At 39.9% G+C, this 23,149-nt stretch overlaps 1 protein-coding gene across 1 annotated transcript in view; it reads right to left on the bottom strand.

Moving 5' to 3' along the window:
* Positions 1-23,149, bottom strand: part of jph3b (junctophilin 3b) — a 52,856-nt gene that overhangs the window by 12,765 nt on the left and 16,942 nt on the right. Inside the window, exons 3-4 of the mRNA XM_042413002.1 lie at positions 20,793-21,158; positions 1,239-1,363 (exon numbers count right to left, since the gene is read on the bottom strand). Coding sequence (XP_042268936.1) covers positions 1,239-1,363; positions 20,793-21,158 — 491 coding nt within the window. The remainder of the gene's footprint in view (positions 1-1,238; positions 1,364-20,792; positions 21,159-23,149) is intronic.

Below are 23,149 nucleotides of genomic sequence, written 5' to 3'. Positions count from 1 at the left end.
CCCCAAAGTTAATAATATTTTCTTTAGATCATCCCCTTGAAAGAACTCAATACCCCTCCCCTATATCTTAAAATAATATATTTATGGCAAAGTAAAAAAAAAGGTGAATATTACAGCCATTACTCTCTATTTTTTTTAAAAAGAGATGGTAAGTAAACTGTTTTTACAGCCACAGACTGAGTGAAAGGAGGCATGTGATGGGCTTTTCCCCCACTACTTGGATTTTCACTTAGTAAAAATATACAGCGTGAATTTCTTGTCTATCTCTTGCGATCGAATAAAGATATAAAATGCACATAAAAAGAAGAAAAATTAATAAATTAATAAATACAAATGATGATGTAGCTTGATATGTATGATGTCTGACTTCATACAAAAAGGCAAATCAACAACATGAGGCTTAAGTCGAATAGTCTGGTATGTTGGAGACATTTCTTCCAGACAGCTGTTCCAAAAGTTAAATATCAAAACACTACTACATACTTTGTGATGTAACTATTTGATTTTTCTTGTCACAATACATGTCACAGGCAAGAATGAATCAGAAATGAGAAAAGGGTAAAAAAGAAACCCCAAAAAATTAAAACTACCCTGCCTTCTGCAAAAAAAAAAAAAATCTGAATCGTCCCCCTTCTCTGACCCCCTCAAACCCCTTAATCATTTTCATACTGTCCCTTAGATTTAATCTGTGAATAGACACAAGGGAAACAGTCAGCTAGAGGATGTTCATATCAACACAAACATGTTGCAAAATGTCAGCGCTGATGCTTGTTGACATAGATGTCCTAACAATAACATGAGGTGGTTTTTAGCTGCGTGAGAAACAGACAGACGTTGAGAGCAGAATAGATGGCAAAAGAACAATCACTGTCATCTCAGGTATCTGTGTGGGAGTGTACAGTATGTGTCATGAAGTCGGTGTGTGTGCGTGTGTGCGTCACATCACTGAGCGGTGCATGTTGTTGTGGGTTGGCTACCTGCAGTGCTTTACAGGTGTGAGTGACAGAGGCAGAAACGCAAAGCTGGAGGGTGGCTGACTCTGACCTTTATCACCGACCGACACATACACACACATATGTGCATGTGTTTCGTTTGTTCATGCATGTGCACACAAACGTGTTATACATCTGCTTGGCTGGGTTTGTGGATATATCTATACACATGGATATGGACATGTGCTGCAGACAGGAAAAGGAGTGTGTGGTGATTTTGTTGAGTGTGTGTGTGTGTGTACTCACCGTTTCCTGGGTGCTGGAAAGAAGGGGAGAACTGCTTGGCTGTGACTCTGGCCATGCGACTCTCCTCCTGGGCTTTCTGAGCTGCTCCTACCGCTGCCTCTGCTTTACCTTGCGCATGAGCCGTCCTGAAACACAGAAGACAGGAAACACAATGGATAGATTTCGATATAAATCAAACTTTTAAAATGAGAACATACAATTCAGTATGGCCGATCAGACAAAATACATGTCACTTTCAAGGTGTGTTTCTCTTTATTTTGCCAGACAACTTTGCGATCATAGAATACTGATTTGATCAGTGTCTGAGGTAGCATTTATAAGCAGTGGTCAAACCACTATTTTATGTGCATTCAGTTGTCTGACAACTAAGGGAGAAAACATGTAAAAGAGAAGAGCCAACTCATGAGTTTAGCTGTATTAGAACACAGTTTGGGTGATCACAGAGAGCAGGAAGGGACAGAGTGGAGGTTTAACCAGCTGACTGTCCCACTCCGCACCAGATGTCAGCTGTGATGCCCAGTTTTGTTGTGTGCTGAACGTTACACAAAGACGAACAGATTTAGATTAGATTCTAACCTCATTTTATTTTATTTTTTTATTTTGCCTTTATTTTACTAGGAAGTCCCATTCAGATCAAAAATCTCTTATACAAGACAGACCTGGCCGAGGTAGCAGCTGTACAAAATCACAGCATATTAAAATGCAACATGTACAATATGATGTACAAAAATTCACAATAAAAAAGAAGAACATCTATTCAAACACAGTGGCCGCTTAAGAAAAAATAACTACACGCCTCCATCACCATACTCTTTATGATGCTCTTAAATTCATCAATGGATATATAAAGGTTTCTAATTTTAGATCTTTTTGCAGGTTATTTCATGCCCAAGGTGCACAATAGGAAAATGCAGTTTTCCCCTTATCTCAGGTCAAAGCCCGGAGTACATTAAAGAGCAACCACTTGCAGGAGCGTAGAGCTGAGTGTTGATATGCCTTTTCATGACACAGGGGCATCTCAGTGTGAATGAGAACTTAATGAAAACAGCGTTTTCAATTTAACCATTTTAATGTCGATAGAGCCTGATTATCAGACTGAATTGCCATTTGATTTGATTTGATATCATTCATTTATTCAGCCAGACATTAAGTTCATGTTAGTTGACTTCTTGTTGGGAGGTGGGGTTATTTTGTTTTGCTTTTCCCAAACTCATCAGTAGCAAGTGATGTATCCATGCCGCTGAGCACTATTTTCAATCAACAATGAAGTCAATTTTACTGATCAAAGAAATTTGTTGATTTATATTTCTATAAGTCGACTTACAGCAACTTGTACAGCTGTGTCCATCACTTGTTGCATTTTCTGTCACTATTTTTCAGGGATGTGGCTAGGTAGTGGTTGAAAATGTTTTAAGTTGGGCAAGAAATTTGCGTGTATACAGGGTTTTACAGATGTGCTTCATATTAGTACAGAGAGGAGAGGGAAAAGGAGACAGACCGGTGGAGAATAACAGAAAGAACCAGAGTTTCTGGTGAGTTTTGAGTTCAGGAATTGAACTGAACACAACCACAGATACAGTCAGCAGGTCAGCTGCTAGCTAGCTCACAGCTAACATACAGTTGGTACATCGGCTGCTTGATCGGCTGCTTGGGGTGAATAAACACAACTATCCAGTGGTCAAACTCACACAAACGATGCACGGTGAAAATTTGCTTTGTGTTCTGCCTGAACACACCAACCATTTACACAACCGCTCAGTTTCTTCAGTCTCTTCATTCTCAGCTCATTCTTTTCAGTGTAAAACACTTCGGAGAAAACTTTGTATGCAGCGCACAATGCTATGGTAACCACTGTTTACAGGCCCTAGTAACATTTTCTTACTCTTGTTATTGAAATTTAAATTTATTATTTAATTTAATATACAAACACATCACAGTTGAACACATAGCCATCATTTATTCTCAGGTATCATTATTAAAAGAACACATCACCGCTTCATCTGTACTGTATCTGAGTTGTTCCATTGTGTCTTGTTATGGCTGACGAATCTCATTATCTTGCATCTCAGACACCTGAGCCAGAGGGTGAGAAATTCATACACACACACACACACCAAGACCACAAACAGCATGTATGCATCAACATATTACATGATACTGTACCTCACACAGTATCTAAGGGAGGACAATTATTACCAAGTATGATGAGTCAGTATATATTCAGCTATTCACAGGAGCTGTAATCTTTTGCTTGAAAATGTGTTTACTATCACAAAACAATTGATCTCACTGCTGGTGCCTGTCGCGCTTCTCACATCTCCTTCATCTCTCTAACTGCTCCATTACAGTCTCCTTTTCATATCTCTCTCACTCTTTCTTTTATTTCTCTCCATTTTCATTTCTGCCTCTCCCTAATTGGTCATACCTTCTTCAAATCACAATCCCCTTTTCATCTTTTCTCCTGTCCCAACCTCTATTTCTTTCTTTCTCTCCAGTTATATCAAATAGATCTCAATTACAACCCTCTTCACATCTTGGTCTATCTCTTTCCATTCACCTATCTTTCTCTGTCTTTTGAAGGGCTTGGTACAATAGCCTCGCCATCCCCGCCTCGCTCTCTTCCTCCCTCCCCCCTCTCTCTCTCTCTCTCTCTCTCTCTCTCTCTCTGGGCAGTAACAGTCTTGATGCAGTGTTGCATGTCGATGGCTATTGATTTTTTCTTCTCTGCCTCTCTGTTTCTCTTTGCCCCTCTCTGCACTCTCTGCCAGCGCTGCTATGCCAGGCCCACAGTATACTCAACACCACCGTGCGTGTGAGTGCATGCCTGTTGGTTGTGTGGGAGGTGAGGTGTAAGGAGAGAGAAGATTGTCATGCTGCTTCACATGATATAATCACACGTGGACATACATTACAGGCAATCTCGCTATTCGCAAGGTTATGAATACGATGCTTCTCATGTTAACACACTATTGCTAATCTGGCACAACCTGCTCTCACCTTGGTGCTCACACCACAACACAAAAAACTCTCTTCACCTATCTCTCTCTCTCTCTCTCTTTCGTTCACATCTGTTACTCCATAACTTCCTGTCCCACTCCTGTCTTCCCCAGGAACAACCTGTTTCTGGATGAATCAACTGCCTGGACAGAAAAGAACTGCCTGTTCAAAGGAAGCTTGATTATACAACACAACATCCTGTCCAAAAGAAAAAAGAGAAAGAGTTGCAGATAGAAGGCAAGAATGGAGAAAAGAAAGGGAGATTGAGTGGGGTGATGAGGAGGGAGGGAGGGAGGAGAGTAGCAGAGAAAGGAGAGGTACAGAGGGTGAGGGTGTCATGGAGAATGGCACAGGAAGAGACTGGAAAAAGGAAGAAAGACGACAGAGTTAAAAGGTGTTACGTAGTCAACATCAATGAATCATTACCAGATTAATTGTGAGACAGCTTAATTACAGCAGTGCCTGAAAGATTGACAACCTCTACATTAAAGCTTGAGGAGGGGAGGGAGGACAAGGAGCTATGCTTTCTTTATGATGGGAAGGGACAGGATTTAAGAGAAATGTGGTGTTACTGTATTTTTGAGAACCACTATCACTGAAAATACCACTGGCATGAGACACGGTTGCCCATTGTCTCCACTGTGGTTTCATGTAGGGCTGGGTGATTATTCAATATTATTATATCAAGTTTCATTGGTATTTTACCATGCTGATATGGCTGTGTTAGCATTTTAAAAATTCTAATGTCCACATTAACATTTGAAGAGGTCTGTATGATGTAAAGCATAACAGTGGAACACAGTTTATTGCAAAAGTCAAAAGTCAAGGGATCACCAAAGTCATTGGGGTTCATTCTCTGGGCACCATGGATATTTGTACCATATTTCATGGCAAGCTATCCAAAAGTTTCACTTAAAACCAAAAATGTCAATGTCATAGTGGCTATAGAGGAAGGGTCAGGGTATCACCAAAGTCAGTAGGATTTGTGCTTTGTGGTACATGAATGTCTGTATAAAATTAGCTGTTGAGATATTTCAGCAACTATTGGACCAAAATGGTCGACTGACCGACCAACCGACGAGTTTGACCATATGTTTACGGTAAGTGACACTTCAAAGCCCTGGACTACTGAATTACTGTTGCTACACCAAATTTCCCATTCTAGCAGGACCACAACATGCAGATTTACCACTCGAAATTCTGAGGCTAAAGCTGCATGGTTCAGACAAAAAAAGTTAGCATCCTGTCCAGTTGATCATCCTTGTGGAAGACATGAAAATAAAGGTGCATTGTATTTTCAATCAGTGTCACTGCTACAAGAGAAAAAGTCAGGTGCTAAAGTTACTCTAAACTCTGATATAGCACCATCTTGGGATTTTTCACACGTGACCTATAGTCCCACAAAATAATGTAGCTATAGCTATGCTCCTGACAAGTCAAGGAGCATTTCATTAGCTAAATGATGTGCTCCTTGGCTTTGAAAGTAACGCTAGATTACTACTGTAGGTTGTATGCTGGTTAGCCGGACATGCTAACAATTTCAGCTTACATAAGAGCAGAAACACACTGTAAAAATGAACAAACTGTTTAATCAGAATTTTGCTCATGTGTTTTTGGTTTTTGGCTGAAAGAACAAAAGACTAAGTCTAAAGTATTGCTCTGACTACTACTACTATTGTATAGCTCCATGCACACCACTTCGGCTTGAGGAGAAATCCAAAGCTTGAGAGACCATGACTGATGGTGAATTAAGTGTCACAATCACTTAAATTGAAAACGTAAAGAGACCTGAAGTGAAACTGGAACGTCGGGGTTTTGTTCCAGAAGTAAGCAAACCTCATTCAAAATCCCAATGACATTTGTAATAACGTAAAAAAGCAGAAATCCAGCCTTGTAACATAGCCGTACTCAAAAGTATGTTGTGTGGTTCATTCATTTGTCTAGATAAGGATGATGGTGATTTTTTTTTAAAAATTCAATGTTGTTGTTCATTCAGTTCAAACGTCTGTTTTTAGCTGCCTTATGAACACCCTGTCCCATAAACCTTAGACCATTGCGGGATAAATTACACTGCCCAAAAGAAGAGGCCAGTCGATGGACAAGTCAAGAGGCCTTGGTTAGTTCAGACATGTCTGTAATGACAGCAGAACTGAGAGGATTGGACACTGTCGAAGTTTTCAGACAGCAGGGACTACAGCTTAACAGTTGGAAAAAGGACTGTAGAATCAAGTATTGGTGAATATAATGGATATGGACTAAATCAAGTTACGATAACTTAATAATAACTTAATAAACTTAATTTTCATGGGAGCTGTATTTCTTTGTATGCTCAAAAGTAATTGTTGTTCAACTTTGGTAAAATCACAAAGGTTTCTTCTAGTAGCAAGTGCTGTGTGTGCCGATTTGTGTGTTCTTGAGGTTTATGGACAGTAAATCCAATCAACACGCTTCATTTTTTCAGAAAGACCAATGAAAGACGTGACATCAGCACTATGGCTCTCTATGTTGATGTTTATAATGCTATATGTAGCACCTTAAGAAGACACAGTGATGAGCAGGGATACCAAGGCTAAAAGGACAAGAGGGATAAAGGAGGACAAGGGAGACAAAGAGAACCAAGAGATACATGCAGAGGAAGATAAACATACTGAGGTGAGGAGAGAGAAAGGGGGAGAAAGTCTAATCCGGGACTCATGCACTAAGCTCTTCCATCATCTCTGTCATTACTCTGAACCAGCTGATGATGATGCGGTAGATTCATACCTGAATATCTAACAGAGCTTTCTGGTTTGCATCATGGCTAATAGTGTGTGTCTATGTGCATGTGCATTCGTGTGAGAGAGAGAGTGTGTGTGTGTGTTTGTGTGTGTGTGTTGGGCTTTAGGCTCGCTGATGAAACCAGGTCATGGATTGCAGTGAATGGCTCTGTCCACAAAGCAGAGTGAGTCACTGGTGTGTTTATCTGGTACTAACTAATCACAGGTAGCCTGATGCCACATTAGTTACATCAGCACATGTGACAACAGTGATCAGGGCACATCAGCCTTTCATCAACATACACATACACACACACACAAACAAATCCAGGATTTACTGTAACATCATGTACGTGGACAGCTGACATGCCTTTGTGGATCCAGGATTCTGCTTTAGGCCGAACCTGACCTTTGACCCCTCTGGCTCCTGACATGTACATTAAATATTAGAAGTTGAATAAACATTAAAAACAGCATAGGCCATTTTTAGAAACACACATACTTCAGGAAAGTTGAACAAAGAGCCCCATTATCTTTGAGCCAGTTTTCCACAGTGCTTTCACTTTGCTCTATGAAAGAATATCTGCAGCAATTATCCTGTGACTGTGTTTCACCTCTCAGGGTTTCTCCTGGTGTTCCACAAGGAAATACCCTGCTGATCTGTTCTGGGACAAAGAGAAAGAGAGGAAGAGAGAGGAAGAGAGAGAGAGAGAGGGAGAGAGAGAGAGAAAGGCTGTCCTGTCCTGGGCTGCTATCTGAATCTGGGTTAGGTATTTCTGTGTGTGTGTGTGTGTGTGTATCACAGAGTCACAGCTGGTGAGAGCTGGTGTATGCAGGCCACGCTACAACTGTATGTACAGTTTGGTTGGTAATGTGAAGTTGGATATCCTAGAAAACCAGCAACCTGCATCAGTGACCTTGACTGTACGTATGTCCTGAACTTACACTAAATATTCAGAACATTGCCACTTTGTTACTTACTGAATTAGTTAAATCCGCATGTTAACTTCTTCCGACAAGATTTACACTTCCTCATCTCAAACACTGGGAAACGTGCTATCCATCTTAAGACTAGCGCAAATTGTGGGTCTTAACTATTTTTAAAGGCAGGCACTTACATGTAGATGTCAGCTATTTGTAGAGAGATAAACATCAATCTGACTATATAATTGAATGCACAATTGAGTAGTCAACGACAAAAGTATGAAGGTCTCATGCCACGAAAAAGGCATGCCGTGGGCTGAGACGCCAAATTTAACTTCATAGCGGACCCACTGATTTTTTTTTCCCTCTAGTGCTCTGACTGCCCTCATGAAATTGGCTCATTCAAGCACTTTTTGTATTGAGATCTGGGTTTATCTGCTTTAAGCATGCATAAAGTGGCACCCTACTTTAAACAAGGACACTCTGTCCCTCCCCAAAAATAATTCAAGCCCCCTCTTGTGCATGAGCTACTGCCCTCTAAATATCCTCCTCAGCATACTGTACATAAGCTGAAGTTTGCACAATCTGACTGCGTGTCCTTACTTCCCTTTAATGACTTAAGCTTGCAGATCCACCTGTGGGTCGAAATTGCAACTCATATTGTTCAGTCAAGACCAACAGAACTTTTAAACTTTTTAAACTAAAAGGGTTTAAAGGAAAAACTTAAGGGGTATATATATCAGGGTTCATGAAATGAAGGGTTGGTACACCCAATTACAGCACCACACACAGAGTTTAAACAAATATTCAAAAGGACAGAATAAAACACTGACAGAGAAAATGCCCACAGACAGACAGGCAATGATTGCCACAAAATGAGACAGAGAGAGACAGCCACTGGATCATAGACAGACACCTAGAGAGATAAGGCAGAGAGACAGATGTGTAAACCAACAGATTGACAGAGAAGCAGTTTGACAGGCAAAGACAACAGGCAGTCTTGTAAACGAGCAGATAAGACAAGCCAGGTAAAGACTCTTAACATCAATAAAATGCTGGCATATTAATCTGAAGGTGTTAGGATAAGTGCTGTCAAAAAAAAAAGACTATCACCATCTTACCTCAGGGTTTATGGGAAATGTGGATTGTAAATTGGAGAAACTCAAATGCTGTGAGATCAATAAATATATACAGGTATCGCAATTCATTTGACAATGAAATATTGATAGTTATAGTAAAATGCTACAAGTACCACCTTTAAAGGAATACTAGTAGTCATTTTAACTAATTTGCTCGTTTGCGGTCTTATCATGAAAAGATCTATATCAATTTCATCTCTCTATATCCCAAAATATGTCCAAGAGCCTAGCTTAGCCTAGCTTAGCACAAACACAGGAAGAAAGGTGAAGCAGCTAGCCTCCACCAAAACAGCAAATATATGTATAGCCTCCAACAACTCCTAGATTGTCCAATGTGTTTTACCTTGTTAGCTAGCCAATTGGCTAGCAATATGACTGAGCTTTCTGTACATACATGTGTCAAGTTAAATACACAACATACATCAACAGTTTGTGCCAAGCTTAGGCTAAACACTTCAGTCTGTGTACTGAGTCATAGAGATGAAACAAAATAATTTCCTCAAAATACAGATAATTTATTAATCCTGAGGACATAAAGTTAGTCAAAATCTTTCTCTGCGCCTACTGCTGCCTGCCTGCTTTATTTATTTGTGCAAAATGCAACCCAGCCTTCTAAACCACAAGTCTGGTCATGAATTATTGTAGCACTCTGCCCTGCATGAAAGAAGACTTTCTGGTGAGCAGCACTATAGCTCAGACTGAAAACTAACACACAACAAAAAAGGCAAATTTTCTCTTGGAAATGATTCTGTATGTACTCCCACTGAGATGGAGTTCACATTTATTATTCCTGTGATCAGTTCTAACAAGGTCAGTGAACATACAAAAACTTTGTGTCTCAAAGCTGGTAAAGAAGATTAAGACATCACCAAGAAAAAAACTGGAGCTGCTCTTTTGGGTTAGTTTTAGGTCCATTACAGGTTTGTTTGTTCATACAAGCTCCTCTAATTGTAGTAACATGATACAGTATGGACCACAAAACACACATGTATCTCCAGGGGAAGTATCCACAACTTTGATCTTCCTTTGCAATAACTGCTTTACATAGAAGGGGAAAAACCAAAAACATCAACATCTTAGCATGTACTTTCATTATATGCAGCAAACTACCTCACATATTAATGAGAAAATAGACAGATATGTACATACTGTTGTGTCAAAGTGGTGTGATAGGTAAATAGTGTCTCATAAAACCATGAATTAATTTAAGTTAAGTTTATTGATACCTGTAGTTGTTTATATTGCCTTGCATCACCAGGAGGGGTTTACCCACCATTGTACAGTGTACTAGATTACTGCCTACTTACTCCATTAGTAGGTGAGGATAAATCAACTCTTCATGTACTCTATGTACTCAAATTCTGCTACACACAGCGAAACAAATGATTGCCAAAATACACAGTAATTCATATTCGACTACACTGATTTCATTACTGAAACAAGAAAACAGGCACAGGGAATTCTGCAACCTTTTACAACAGGATACGTGACTTTGCTCGGCCAAGGCGCTTTATTGAAATCTCTCAGAAATATATCAATGTTAAGAAATTCTCTGACAGCCTGGTCAGTGATGAGTACAGCTGCCCTGATGTATTACAGACAGATTGGATCTAGCTCTGTGGGCAGAGGCATGCTAATACCAGGAACATTCAGAATAATTGGGTGGGACTGGACTGGGTGAGCCTGTGTCATATTTATCTGCCAGTGCCACATATGTGAGATGAGGACAATCAGTGGTCCAAAGCACATTGGTGTACCTGAACGAAGCGGCTTCATTTACAGTAACTGAGAAGCAGCTTTTGTTCGGAGGCTAACCATTCACATCATCTGCTGTGAAGTATTTATATATTAATGTATGCCTACTGGCTTTGTTGATACACTTGTTTACAAAATGAATTTCCTACAGAGGATTAAAGTTTAATTTAATTTAAACATAGCTAGTTACACAGAATTAAATTAGTCTTGGGTTTTACAGTTTTAGAGGGTAACTAAGGTACTAATTCTGTGCCAAATGTATTCAGAAGTTCAAAAGAACATGGGAGACTTTATTCTACAGCAGTCTGACAGACATCAACCTCTATTTACACAGTGGCGCGGTAATACAATATTTCTTCATGCAAAACACATAGTGCACAGTGGAGGCTCATTAGGTCAGTTACACTATTATTATATTACACACAGTCCACTTTTACATGGCATGGACTTATTATTGTGAAACAACCTAATCATTTCACATTTTATTATCTATAAAATATATGTTATATTAAATAGTTGGGTGACAGATGTGTTTTAATTTATTCCACACAGGCCATCTGGTTTAGTGATTGTTTATGGAGGATGCAAATATTGGTAATAACATCCATCATTGTACTGATAAATTGTCATCAGAGCTCTTGACAATCTTCACCATAGAAACAGCTGCTACAGCAACACAAAGTAAGCTAGTTGTAAGCTAGTTAGTGCCGAACAGCCCTTTTATAGCAGGCTGACCAATCAGGACAATAACTTTTTACAAGTATTTACCATAGCCAGCAATAGCAATGAAACTGGGTGCTTGTAACTCCCAGACATTCATGCTGCATGAGCACGCATTAAAATGAGACTATATACATGTGACAAAGTTTCGGTCCATCCATCAGTACTTTCCTGGCTACGCATGAGGTCTAAGTTAGTAGTATATCTGTTAATCATATATATGTTAGAACCATTGACTGTATATAAATAGAACATATAAATCACTACTAATGTGATTTTAAACTGTAGCATGTTTTGTCTTTGTGTGCGCATGTCTTTCCACTTCTTTCTTTCTCTTTTTTCTTCCTGTCTGCGTGACTTATCAACAGTGTGGGATGAGTTAGGTGAGCAGCTGTAGCGCAGTGGTCACACTGCCCTCAGCAGAAGACTGTCATCAGGACTAATAGGATTGGATCTTAACTGATTCAGCTCATGTATCCTCTTGCATGCACACTCTACAAACACAGGCATGTTCAGCAGCTGCATTCACAAGGTTTCCAAGTAAGAGTATAAGCATAATAAGGAAGAGCAGGTTTGTGTGTGTGTGTGTGTGTGTGTTTGTGTGTGTGTGTGTGTGTGTGTTTGCGTGTGTGTGTGTGTGTGTGTGAGCTTCTGGTCCGGCCTCTGCTCTCTCTCAGGCTGCCTGCCAACATTGTTGGCATAATGCGGAAATCTCTCTCTCTCTATGTCTCTCTCTCTCTTTATCTTTCATTTTCTTTCTTACTGTCCTTTTCTCTCTCACTCCCACTTCATACTCTCTCCATCTCTGTTTTTCCCTTTTTTCTACCTTACACCTTTTTGTCCCTCTCTTGTGTTTTTTTTCTGTCTCCATCTTAAAAAGCTGGCAATCTAAGCTGTGACACTTGTAGAAAACAGGTAATCCACTCATACAAACACAAGGATTCAAACCTCCCTTCCACACATGCACACTACACATATATACTGTACTGTACATAAGGCAGTTATTGACCATAATGTCAGTGTGCAACACATTATTACATTATTGATCACTTCCAAGGTCAACTGCTAATCAGATAGTAAACCTAACCCCTTTTCAGACTACTGGTTCATTCACTAACTCAGTGTCACTAACCCACTGAGGCTACTTTCACTCTGCAGCCATTTATACTTCTATAGCTTCACAAAGCCAGAGTAGCCACTTCACTGTAAGCCAGAGTTTCTTTTCCATTGTTATGTATTCAAAAGTATGTCATATGTAGGTTGCATGCAGCAGGATGTGATTTTGCAGCACATCTCCACAGAGTACAGATCAGGTTTTTTTTTAAAGCAACTGATTACAGCTTAGTTAGAACACTTTCAGCTACAAGGTGAATGTTGCATGATATATAAACTGAAACTGTAAAAAATTAGGTCAAATTTTAAGCTTCAGGTCAAGCTAGTGAAAAAACTCAAACCTAAATGCTTCACAAGCAGTTGACGTTTTTCCATTGTAGTTATAATCAAACCTTTTAGGAATGCAAGTCCGACGAGACTCCAGGTTATTTTCTTTTTTTAATGTCTAGTCTATGACGACAAATCTCCAGATAGCTGCAATCTGTATAGCACATCTGACAATGACCACCCACCTTAAACTAATAGTTCAACATTTTTGGAAATACACTTTCTTGCTAAGAGTTAGGTGAGAAGATTGATATCACTCTTATAACTCCCCATAAAACCAAACTTGTAGTTTTATATTTCTGTTGAAACAGGATATAACCTGTTAATTAGAGAGCTTTGGAGATGCAGAATTTTTTACCATTGGACAGAGCCAGGCCAGTTGTTTCCCCCCCATTGACAAACCTTAGACTAAACTAAGCTAAGCTAACCATCTCCTGGCTGTAGCATCTCATATTGAATGGACAGCAATGAGAGTGGTATTGATTGAAAACACAAACATGTAATTATTTTTTCTGTTATAGAGATATTTTGTAAACCATCATTTATTCAGGGAAGTTTCACTCAGATCTAAACTCTCTTGCAGGAGGATCTTGATCACACTCACACAGTTACACTCATTCACACTTGAAAGCTGTTCGGTGCAACACTGTTCTGATCTGGTGACCACTGAGCAGCTCTGCTGGAGCAGTTGGAGATGAAGGGCCTTGCACAAGGGCACCACAGGGGTGGTAATGAGGGAGGGCCAAGTGCTGTTCTTTCATTTACCCCACCTGGATTTACAGCATATCCTACTGGAGTAGGATATGCTGTGGATTTATTCAAAAACCTGGTCCTCTGACCCTTAGAACACAACCTATATGTTAGAAAATATATCAAATCAAGCCTCTTTTCACTGACTGTGGATACTCAAGGTAAAGTACCTGGGAAATACTCCTTCACGCCATTGGAGAGCTGAGATAGACCTTTAACTTGTGACCTTTTGAGTTACTTTTCAGAATTGGCTTATGCAAACTGTCTGCAAACTCTGGAATGGGATTCCCGTGAAGTTGGCAGCCAAATTGGCTTGCTCAATTTGTATCCCCTGATTGATCTCCGTGGTGTAAGATTATGCAGCATGTGTACCTTGATAGTTGTTACATTTTCTTATCCAAACCTTGCAGTGCAATATCAATTCACAAATGAAGTTTAAAAAGAGCAGGTCTGACAGCAACAGAACTACCGTCACCACAGCCCTATAACCTGGTTGCTTGAAACAACAAGGTCTGGGACCAAAATGGGTCACAGGCCTACTTCTGATTGGTCCCCCCATGACAAGGGTATCAATGTGTATCCATGGCTACAGGTCCCAGGACAGCTAATTAATTTCTGCTTTGAGTCCTGGGCTGAAAAACCAAAATATTTGCTTTATATTCCTGTCCAAAAGTTTCTGGCTGCTGTAAAGAAGGCCAGGACACGCCCATTAACATCATAACCCCAGCTGTGCTCATTGTTTTAGTTTAATGAGCAGAGTTATTATCAGAGCAGGCTCTCATTTCCATTCAGCAGAGCAGTGTCATCAAAGTCTTAACAGCTCTAGACAGTCTCGCTTCGCTTGCTGTTTCACTTGTACTATAACCTCCTTAACCCCATGTTCACCTTAACCTTAATCCTGTTCTTAATCTGTCATTGAGCTCCATTTTAAAGTGGAATGGAGCCATCCAAAAGTGTTTAAAGGCAGAACCAACTTCCTCAATGATTCGGACACATTGAGGCATGGGTAGACACTTATATGATACAAAGATAGATGCTTTGGAAGAATTAAAAGAAGTACCTGTTGCATCGAGCAGTGATTTTACAAAATGTCACAGTATTGTAATGCTATATAATGAAAGTGCCATCAAAATGACTGAGAATTTCACTTTATCCCTGAAAACAAAACATGGCCACAATGTTCTCTTCTCTTTTCTTTAAGTCCACTGGACAACACCTTACTTGAATTGCATGGAGACATGGAGGTGAGTGTCTCACCCAAGAGATGAATTGACCTTTTCAACTCCCCCAGTGAGGGTTGACCAGTTATACTCGCCAGATCAACACTTGTACTTTCAAAAACCCCTTTTTGAGAGACAGTATGATAAGATAAACTAAAATAACAACTGGACTAAAAGCATTTAAAGCATTTGAACCGATAACAATACAAGATAACTCCACATTAACATGGACAGGGACTTCCACTGGGTCTCCCTTATCTCCAGAGACTGCAATAAATTTGAGAAATGCATTCCTTATTTGACTTAACACTGGTATATCTCCTATTCCAGTCAAGTCTTAATTAATGTGAATTAAGTTGTCTAATCAGTATTTAAACCAGATAATATTTTGATTACCTACTATTTTACTTTTTTTTACTTTTGAAGTTATCAAACCAAAGGAATCAGAAGTCAGTGTAGCTAGAAATAATTCATTTGACACTAGGGGTGGGGGGAAAAAATCGATTCTTAGATGCACTGCAATGTGGACGTGGAAGATTCTGCATCAATTCACAAATGTCAAAAATCGATTTTCTAAATGTTAGATTATAATGTGATGTTGACGGAACGAAAAAGGCGGAACTCAACTGCGAGAGCAGTGCAGCACCCGAACAGTCTACAGCACACACACACATGAGTTATCTTGTAATACATCTTCAAAAGAGGCAGCGGTTGCAAACATGTTTCGATTTAATGACTAAATAATTACCTTTGTGAGATGAACATGAAGTATATTATGAACTTTCTACACCAGCACTCACAGAATAACGTTAGCGGAGGGGAGCAGCGAACTCCAGCAGTAACAAACGAGACCAGCTGACCAACACACACTGCTGCATTAAACAACTTAAACCAACTCTGAGGTGAAGAAAATAATTCTGAAAAGTCTGTTTCACCTCAAAAAACCCTGCAGCAACAGTGATGACTTTCCCTGCAGTTGACGGTGCAGCAGAGAGGCTGCTCTGCACTGCTGGAGACATAACATTAATACTAACACAGTGGAGCACTCCGCCTCCCGCTCTTTTTGTTATTCTCATATAGGCAGGAGACTGTAAGATGCTTTCAAATTAATTAATTCATTAATTAATGCAGTTAACTTTTTAAAATAAAAAGGCTGCAACCATTTATCTTGTCTGCCAGTTATGTTTCATATTGTATTTCAGTGGAATAAGGACACCGGTGAATGGTTTGGCACACAGTATACTGGAGCAAGAGACTGAAAATTGTGCCCCCTTTTCTATGCATTCAATCAAGAATTGGCTTTGAATCAAAAATCAATTCTGAATCGAATCAGACACCAAAGAATTGGAATCAAATCTCGATTCCCAAAGATTCCCACCCCTATTTGACACTCAACCAACATCACAAAGACTCAACAAAAGCCTGAACTCAACGCTGGCCCACATCGCTCCAAAACCAAGAGACAGCGATGCATTGGCCGGGACCTTTGCCATGCCTGACAGCCTCAGAGAGCCGGGACTTACGCCCGCTGTCGAGCCCATCTACTCAGTGACACACTGTACCTGGTGTTGCCTGGGAGCTTAACCAGCAGCGAAGACATCTTTCATGGCATAGCCTTGAAGCAAGATCAGCTGAACTTCGCTGGTGACTCAACACTGCAGTGGCCAAGAGACACCCTCACGGCAGCCCTGCAGCCAACAGGCCCGTATCCCACAACTAGGCCACACCAGTGAGCTAAACACGGCACAACCACCCCGGGCCTGCCGAGATGATCTCAGCGCTACAACAATTCTTCATCAGGCAGGCATAACAACAACACAGCTTTGTGATAAGAGTTGATTCAAAAATAAGCAATTTCCTTATAGAAGTTAATTTCCCTAGCGTCCCTCCATTTTTTATGACTTTAACACTGTGTCTACACAGAAAGCGTAGTGTTTGCAGCAGCAGTGAGTGCTCCATCTGTGTCTACACTGGAGGTGTTTAGGTACAGTGTTGAATGTATCTAACCCGCATTTTTGAAGCACTCAGAGCCCAATACACAGTGACTGTAGTTTTGCATGTATTGTCAAAAAAATTAGACTCGAAGTGTAAATAAACGCTTCAGGTCGCGGCGACACCCACGAAATGCAGCCTGCACGGAGCTAGTGCAGATTAAAATGAGGGTGTATCTGTTGCGCGCGTGTGCGAGAAAAAAATGCATCGCAGTCTTGCAGTCTAGACACGGGGTTAGTCACATACTTCACCTCAGTATGGCCCAGTAAGGTAGGTTCATATTATCTTTTATTAATTTGTTCTATGATTGTCTTTATCATGTATTATTCAGATGTTTAGCTATTAAATAAATGTCTTAATTTATTAACAAGAAGTTGTTTGTTTTTGTTCTTTGAGAGCAGAAAACAAGTGGTCAATGTACTGAAAAGTACTTATGGTTAAGAGATTGATTGACTGATTAATTAAACATATTTGTTCCCTTCCATTAAAAAGAGTGGTGCCCCCAATGGATGAAAATTTAATAATGAAAGTAGATATAAAAATTAGGACTGAATTTGCTCTCAACTATGTAAAAAGTTATAATCTTAAGCTTTTCATGAAATCATGAAATTATGTTTGGCATTTTTTTCTGCAGTTGCCATGTAATGTGTTTACACTGAGTAATTACCTCCCTACTTAGTAGTATATATGGTAGGGGTGTGCTCGAATACAAATGCGTTATTCCGCAAAGCACAAATAGTGGGGTTTTTTTTACAAATATTTGTTTCATACAAATATTTTTAAAAAATTTGTTTTCAGGAAGAAAAAAAAACATGTCAAATACCAGCACGCAGGTCGGTTACATCACTATCTCAGTCTCTCCCCTCTGCTCTGCTGTTACGTCTATCAGCAGGTCTCAACGAGGGGAGTCACATCCACCTGCTACATGACGCACATTTCCTAATTTGGACATCACTCTCGGAGTTGGGGGTGTTCCCCAGAGATAAAGCTGAGCTGCTGATACACGCAAAGTGCTCCCAAGGGACTCTCCATGACCTGTTGTTCCCCTTCTCCTTTCCACAAAGTTAGGTTGTAAAAAATAGGCAATAAATGAAAAGTGCAAAGCAATAATCGCCTTTGAAGTTCTTCCCTACACATAACACACTGTGCTGTCTCTCTGTTATGGGTGTATAAATAAGTAGAGGTCTGTCTGCAATGAGGCAATGAGTTGAGTTTTAGCTCAGTAGTCAACACAGTCATATTTGACCTGGGAGACTCCAGTTCGAGACCCGGTGTGGGGACCTCCTTTGTAAAGTAATTTATTCATGAATGCTTATTGTAACACTTTAATTTTCTTAAATTAAAAGCGTAATAAAAACAAAAACAGGATTTTTAAGCCTCTTTCCACTTTTATTTGAATACAAATACAAATATATTTTTCTGCCTCAACAAATACAGATACAAATACAAATACTGGGCCCTCTGCACATCCCTAATATATAGTACAGTAGTTGTTATTGGTAATGGCAGAGCCCACCATTCCTGGGCATGTTTCAGATTACCTACCTACAGTGGTAGGCAGGTAAACAAGAAAAATATGCAGCACGTAATCCAGCTCAATTTAGTTTTACTGGTAACACCCTCGTTGTTTTCTGTGTGCTCTCTTTTCACTGTATCAGAGCAGTATTATGTTACTGTTGCAAATGGAGCATCCTACTGCTGCTGCTTCACAGGAAAAGATTTCAGCTGTCTTGGTTGCACTGTAAACGGACACACCAGTTGCTCTTCTGCTGTATTTCTTGTAGTATCAAATTGCACTTGCTGTTACCAGGGTAACCAACGGTGCCAAATCAACCAGGACTGATATCTTAAAGGGCTGGAATGGTGCAAAACAATTTTGCTTCGGGATGAATTAGGGTGATGGTGGGGGCCTTCCTGTACTGTAAAATGAATCAACTCTATCTCCTTAGTCTTTTATTATTATTCTTATCATTTTAAATTTTGAAATTTGCGGCTCAAGAGCTAGTGGTGTTGAGGTGGAACATGTTACTACGTCACACCCAACAGCCAAATCAAATACGTAGGAAACCTTTAGCATGAGCCCACCCCTGCAGTAACTTCTGTAGTCAGAGTTTGCATTGCAGCTGGATGACGAGCAAAGCAGGACGTTGGAAGTGTTGCTGGTTATTCAGCAGCTAAAAAGTCTTTACAGCCTTTCAGAGGATGGAAATTTACACCAGGAATGGCTGAAATTCAGTTTTGGAGACAATCTTCCCTCCATTATTGCCAAGTGGTTGTGTGTGTGTTCTGCATGTTTTACAGACTCAGTACTAGGCATGTGTAGAGATCCCAGTATTTGTATTTGTTTCTGTATTTGTTAAGGCAGCAAAATTATTTGTATCTGTATTTGTATTCAAATAAAAGTGGAAAGAGGCTTAAAAATCCTGTTTTTGATTTTATTACACTTTTAATTTTAGAAAATGATTATGATTACTGAGCTAAAACTTTACTCATCACCTCATTGCAGCCAGACCTATCTATTTGTACACCCATAATAGAGAGACAGCACACCGTGTAAAGTGTAGGGAGGAACTTCAAAGGCAATTATTGCTTTGCACTTTTCATTTATAGTCTATTTTTTACAACCTAACTTTGTGGAAAGGAGAAGGGTAACAACAGTTTATGGTGAGTCTTTAAGAGCACTTTGCTTGTGTCAGTAGCTCAACTTTATCTCTGGGGAACACCCCCAACAAATAATTTTTAAAATATTTGTATGAAACAAATATTCATATAAAACCCACTATTTGTGCTTTGCCAAATAATGTATTTGTATTCGGGCACACCCCTACTCAGTATACTGCAAGATTTTCAGTTTTTTGATCTTTAATATTTTTATGAAGTTTGAAAACCAGTGCACTCATGAATGTCATTTCTTTCTGTTACTCTGCTAAAGGAATATATCTGTGATAAAGTGTTTGAAAAAATTATGAAACTTAGACAGAATCTCACCATTCTTAAACATCAACATCATGTTGAAATCTCAACTGTGCAGCATCAAGTCCTTCCCTTCCCATTCAGAATCAGACTCCAGTTTATAGCCTGCTATATACTGTCTAACGTCTCCAGCCGCAGCCATTACTCCAATAAAAGATGTGGCGTAAGGGAACTTTCATTATTCATTAGGTCGTATTCCAATTGGCTGGAGATAAAGGTTGGGGCCACACCTCTGGCTAATCGGAGTAGGTGGTCATTAATAATGCAGATTTTATGTAAATAGCTTCTGAAATAGCCCGCTGGAGGACAGAGGGGAATCTGGGCTGTGAATAAAATATCACATATATGTTTAAAATAGACTCATTTTTTAATAAAAAATTAGTCAAAAAAGGCCACCAGATCTTTAAGGATAACAAGTTTAACACAGCTTTCAAAGGAAAACATCTAAATTGCCGTGGCCTTTTAATGGTCAACATTCAAAACCCTCAATGACTTGAAAAGGATTTGCAATTTGCTTTTACAGACTTGTGCCCTGTCATGAACTTGCCCTTACTGACTTGAGACGTAAGACTTGCCCAAAAATACTAAGCTAGCATTGTGGGTACAAGCTTTTTTAGGTAAACAAAACAAAAACAGAAATTCCCAGCTTGTCTGACATTCTTAGCTCAATCGCACAATCGATTGCTATACTGCCTGTCTCAGGAAATGCCATGTTCTTTGAAAAGACCTTCTGAAGGCCTCTGACGATATAGTTTTTGAGATAAACCATGATCTAAAATTGTCAACCCAGCATACACACAGTGTGTGCACCCAGTTTAGACCATTCCTCCAACAAAAGGTACAGACACCACACAAACACTCATCCACAAACCACCATGGAGCCACTACCTTGACAGAGCGATCTCAGCCTTCTGCCGGGCGATGTCAGCTGCCTTCTGTGCTCCCTCCACAGCTCGGTCCACCTTCTCTCTGATCTTACTGGCCCGGAGTGGGATCAGGTTCTTCCTCTTGCCGCTCACCAGGATGTTCTGCTTGTACTTCCCTTCCTCTTTTGTACCATCAGGAAACGTGGTGCAGCCGTAGCCATGGCGTTTGTTGCTGAGCCACTCCCCCTCGTACTGCAGCCCATCAGACCGCCGGCTCACACCGAATCCCGTCCGCTTGTCATTCTTCCACTCCCCGCAGTAGGTCTCTGTTGCTGTGGCGTCCACATCATCGTCAGCTACTGCCAACTCTGCATCTGCATCTCCGAGACTGGAAAGGTGAAAGATTACATTGGTTTGGCGGGTTTCTTCGATCAACAATCCAATCAATCCAACAGAGATTTTAAACTTTGAGAAGAACAAAAATTTGTAAGCTGGCAAGTAATCTTTGAAAACTCCACTATAATGTGACAGAAAGATTGCTGGAGCCTTGTGGATACTCCAGGAAGTTACTTCCTCCATTAAAATAGCAAATTTTGTTTTTATACTTTGGATTTTGTACGGATTAAACAAGATATGACCTTTAATCTTCGAGCTTTAGAGGTGCTGATAAGCAAATTTTGTTACCTTTAGACAGAGCCAGGCTAGCTATTTCCCACTGTTTCCAGTCTTTGTAATAAGCTAAGCTAACTAGCTGCTGGCTGTAGCTTCATATTCAACATACAGACACAAGAGTGATATTGAGCTTCTCATCTAACTGTCCACCAGAAAGCAAATAGGTGTATTTCCCAAAATGTAATGCAACAAACAGACAATGCATCCTCACATATCTTTTCCCCCCATCCCCTTACCCCCTCTATTCAGATGATACCAGTTCTTATTATAACACTCCCTCATGGTCAGACAAAGTGCAGTTCCTCTGAAGTTCGTAGGGAATAATAAGTATTCTGCTCAACTTGAATTCACATTGTTTTCATCTTTCCTGCTCAGGCCCATTAATTACATCTTTGTCTCTCTTTAGTATGTTTTTACTGCTCCAGCACAGGGTTTATCACTATAATAAGTTCATAATATGAACCACCCAGTGATAAAAAAGACTAGCATATTAGTAACTAATTAGTTCATTACAATATATTAGATACATATGAATTCTAAATGCTGTATTTCATACATGAGCCTTTACAGAAGCTCTTCTCTACATGTTTACAGTAGCAGGATGGAAATAACACGCTGACTACAAACCTAGAAGTTTCTCTCCTTATCAGTCTTTCCAATAATTAATCAGACCTGATAAGCTGCTGTCAGCCCTTTGCCAACAAACAGGTTAAGAGCTGCTGACTCTTGTCGTGAGCATCCAATGACTGTATGTACTTGGTGCCTTTAAAAATAAGTCACCTCAATCCAGCATACTTGGAATTTGGAATTTTACAGTGGTAGGGACTGGATTTACCACATGCAAACCAAAGACGCAGCAATACACAATAACCAAAACTGGCTTTTACTTTTCATTTGTAATTTTAAGTACCCACCAGCATGTCTACTCTCTGACTCTAAGCTAGTGTGTCCAATATGATGGCCAGTAAATGTAAAAAGACAAACGTAGTGGGCCTACAGCAGAGCAGAGAGACAAAGATAACAGGCTTATCACCAGGTAACACATTGTAAAACTCAGAAACTTTTCATCAGGCACGAGGCCAGCTGCCCAGTAAACTGACCTTTTAACGTACAGGTCACTCTGGACTGCATGCCAATCCACTTTAAAGACTCTTAAGTAGAACAGATGCTTGTTGTTACCTTGATGTCCTCCAAATGAAGGACAGTTCCCTTTATTAGTGCGTCATCCCTCCTTGTCCTCTCCTACCTACCTTTTGCCCCACTTTCATTCATTTTATTACCTCAAGTTAGAGATGGTGTCTGACACACTGGATGCCACTCATTGCATTCTCACTCTTGAAAGAAACTTTCAATCATCAGTGAAGGGGAAACATCTTTATACTTGTTGTTCAGTTAACAAATAGTAGGCAAATAATTTTAACAATTTGATTTAAATAAATAAGCTACTACCTACAAAGCCCCTTACATTGAATAGATGTTGATATAGGCTAACAGCTTGCAGCAACATTCAATGTCTGTGCACATGTCATTTTATTTTTACCTTTAAGGACTCTCTGCAGCTGTAAAGGTGCAAACATTAATTGTAGGTTTGTGACCGGCTGCAAATTCACATCAGTCAGACTTCACACACTCAACATACCTCCTGCACTAGCAATGAATGTTGGTATTGGACATAAATTGTGAGGGGTCCAATATGGAAGTCATTCC

The sequence above is a fragment of the Thunnus maccoyii genome, chromosome 5, assembly GCF_910596095.1.
Source record: "Thunnus maccoyii chromosome 5, fThuMac1.1, whole genome shotgun sequence".
In the NCBI taxonomy this organism is placed as follows: Eukaryota; Metazoa; Chordata; class Actinopteri; order Scombriformes; family Scombridae; genus Thunnus; species Thunnus maccoyii.
The sequence above is the reverse complement of the archived record's forward strand: the minus strand, read 5'-3'. Positions and strand labels throughout refer to the sequence as shown.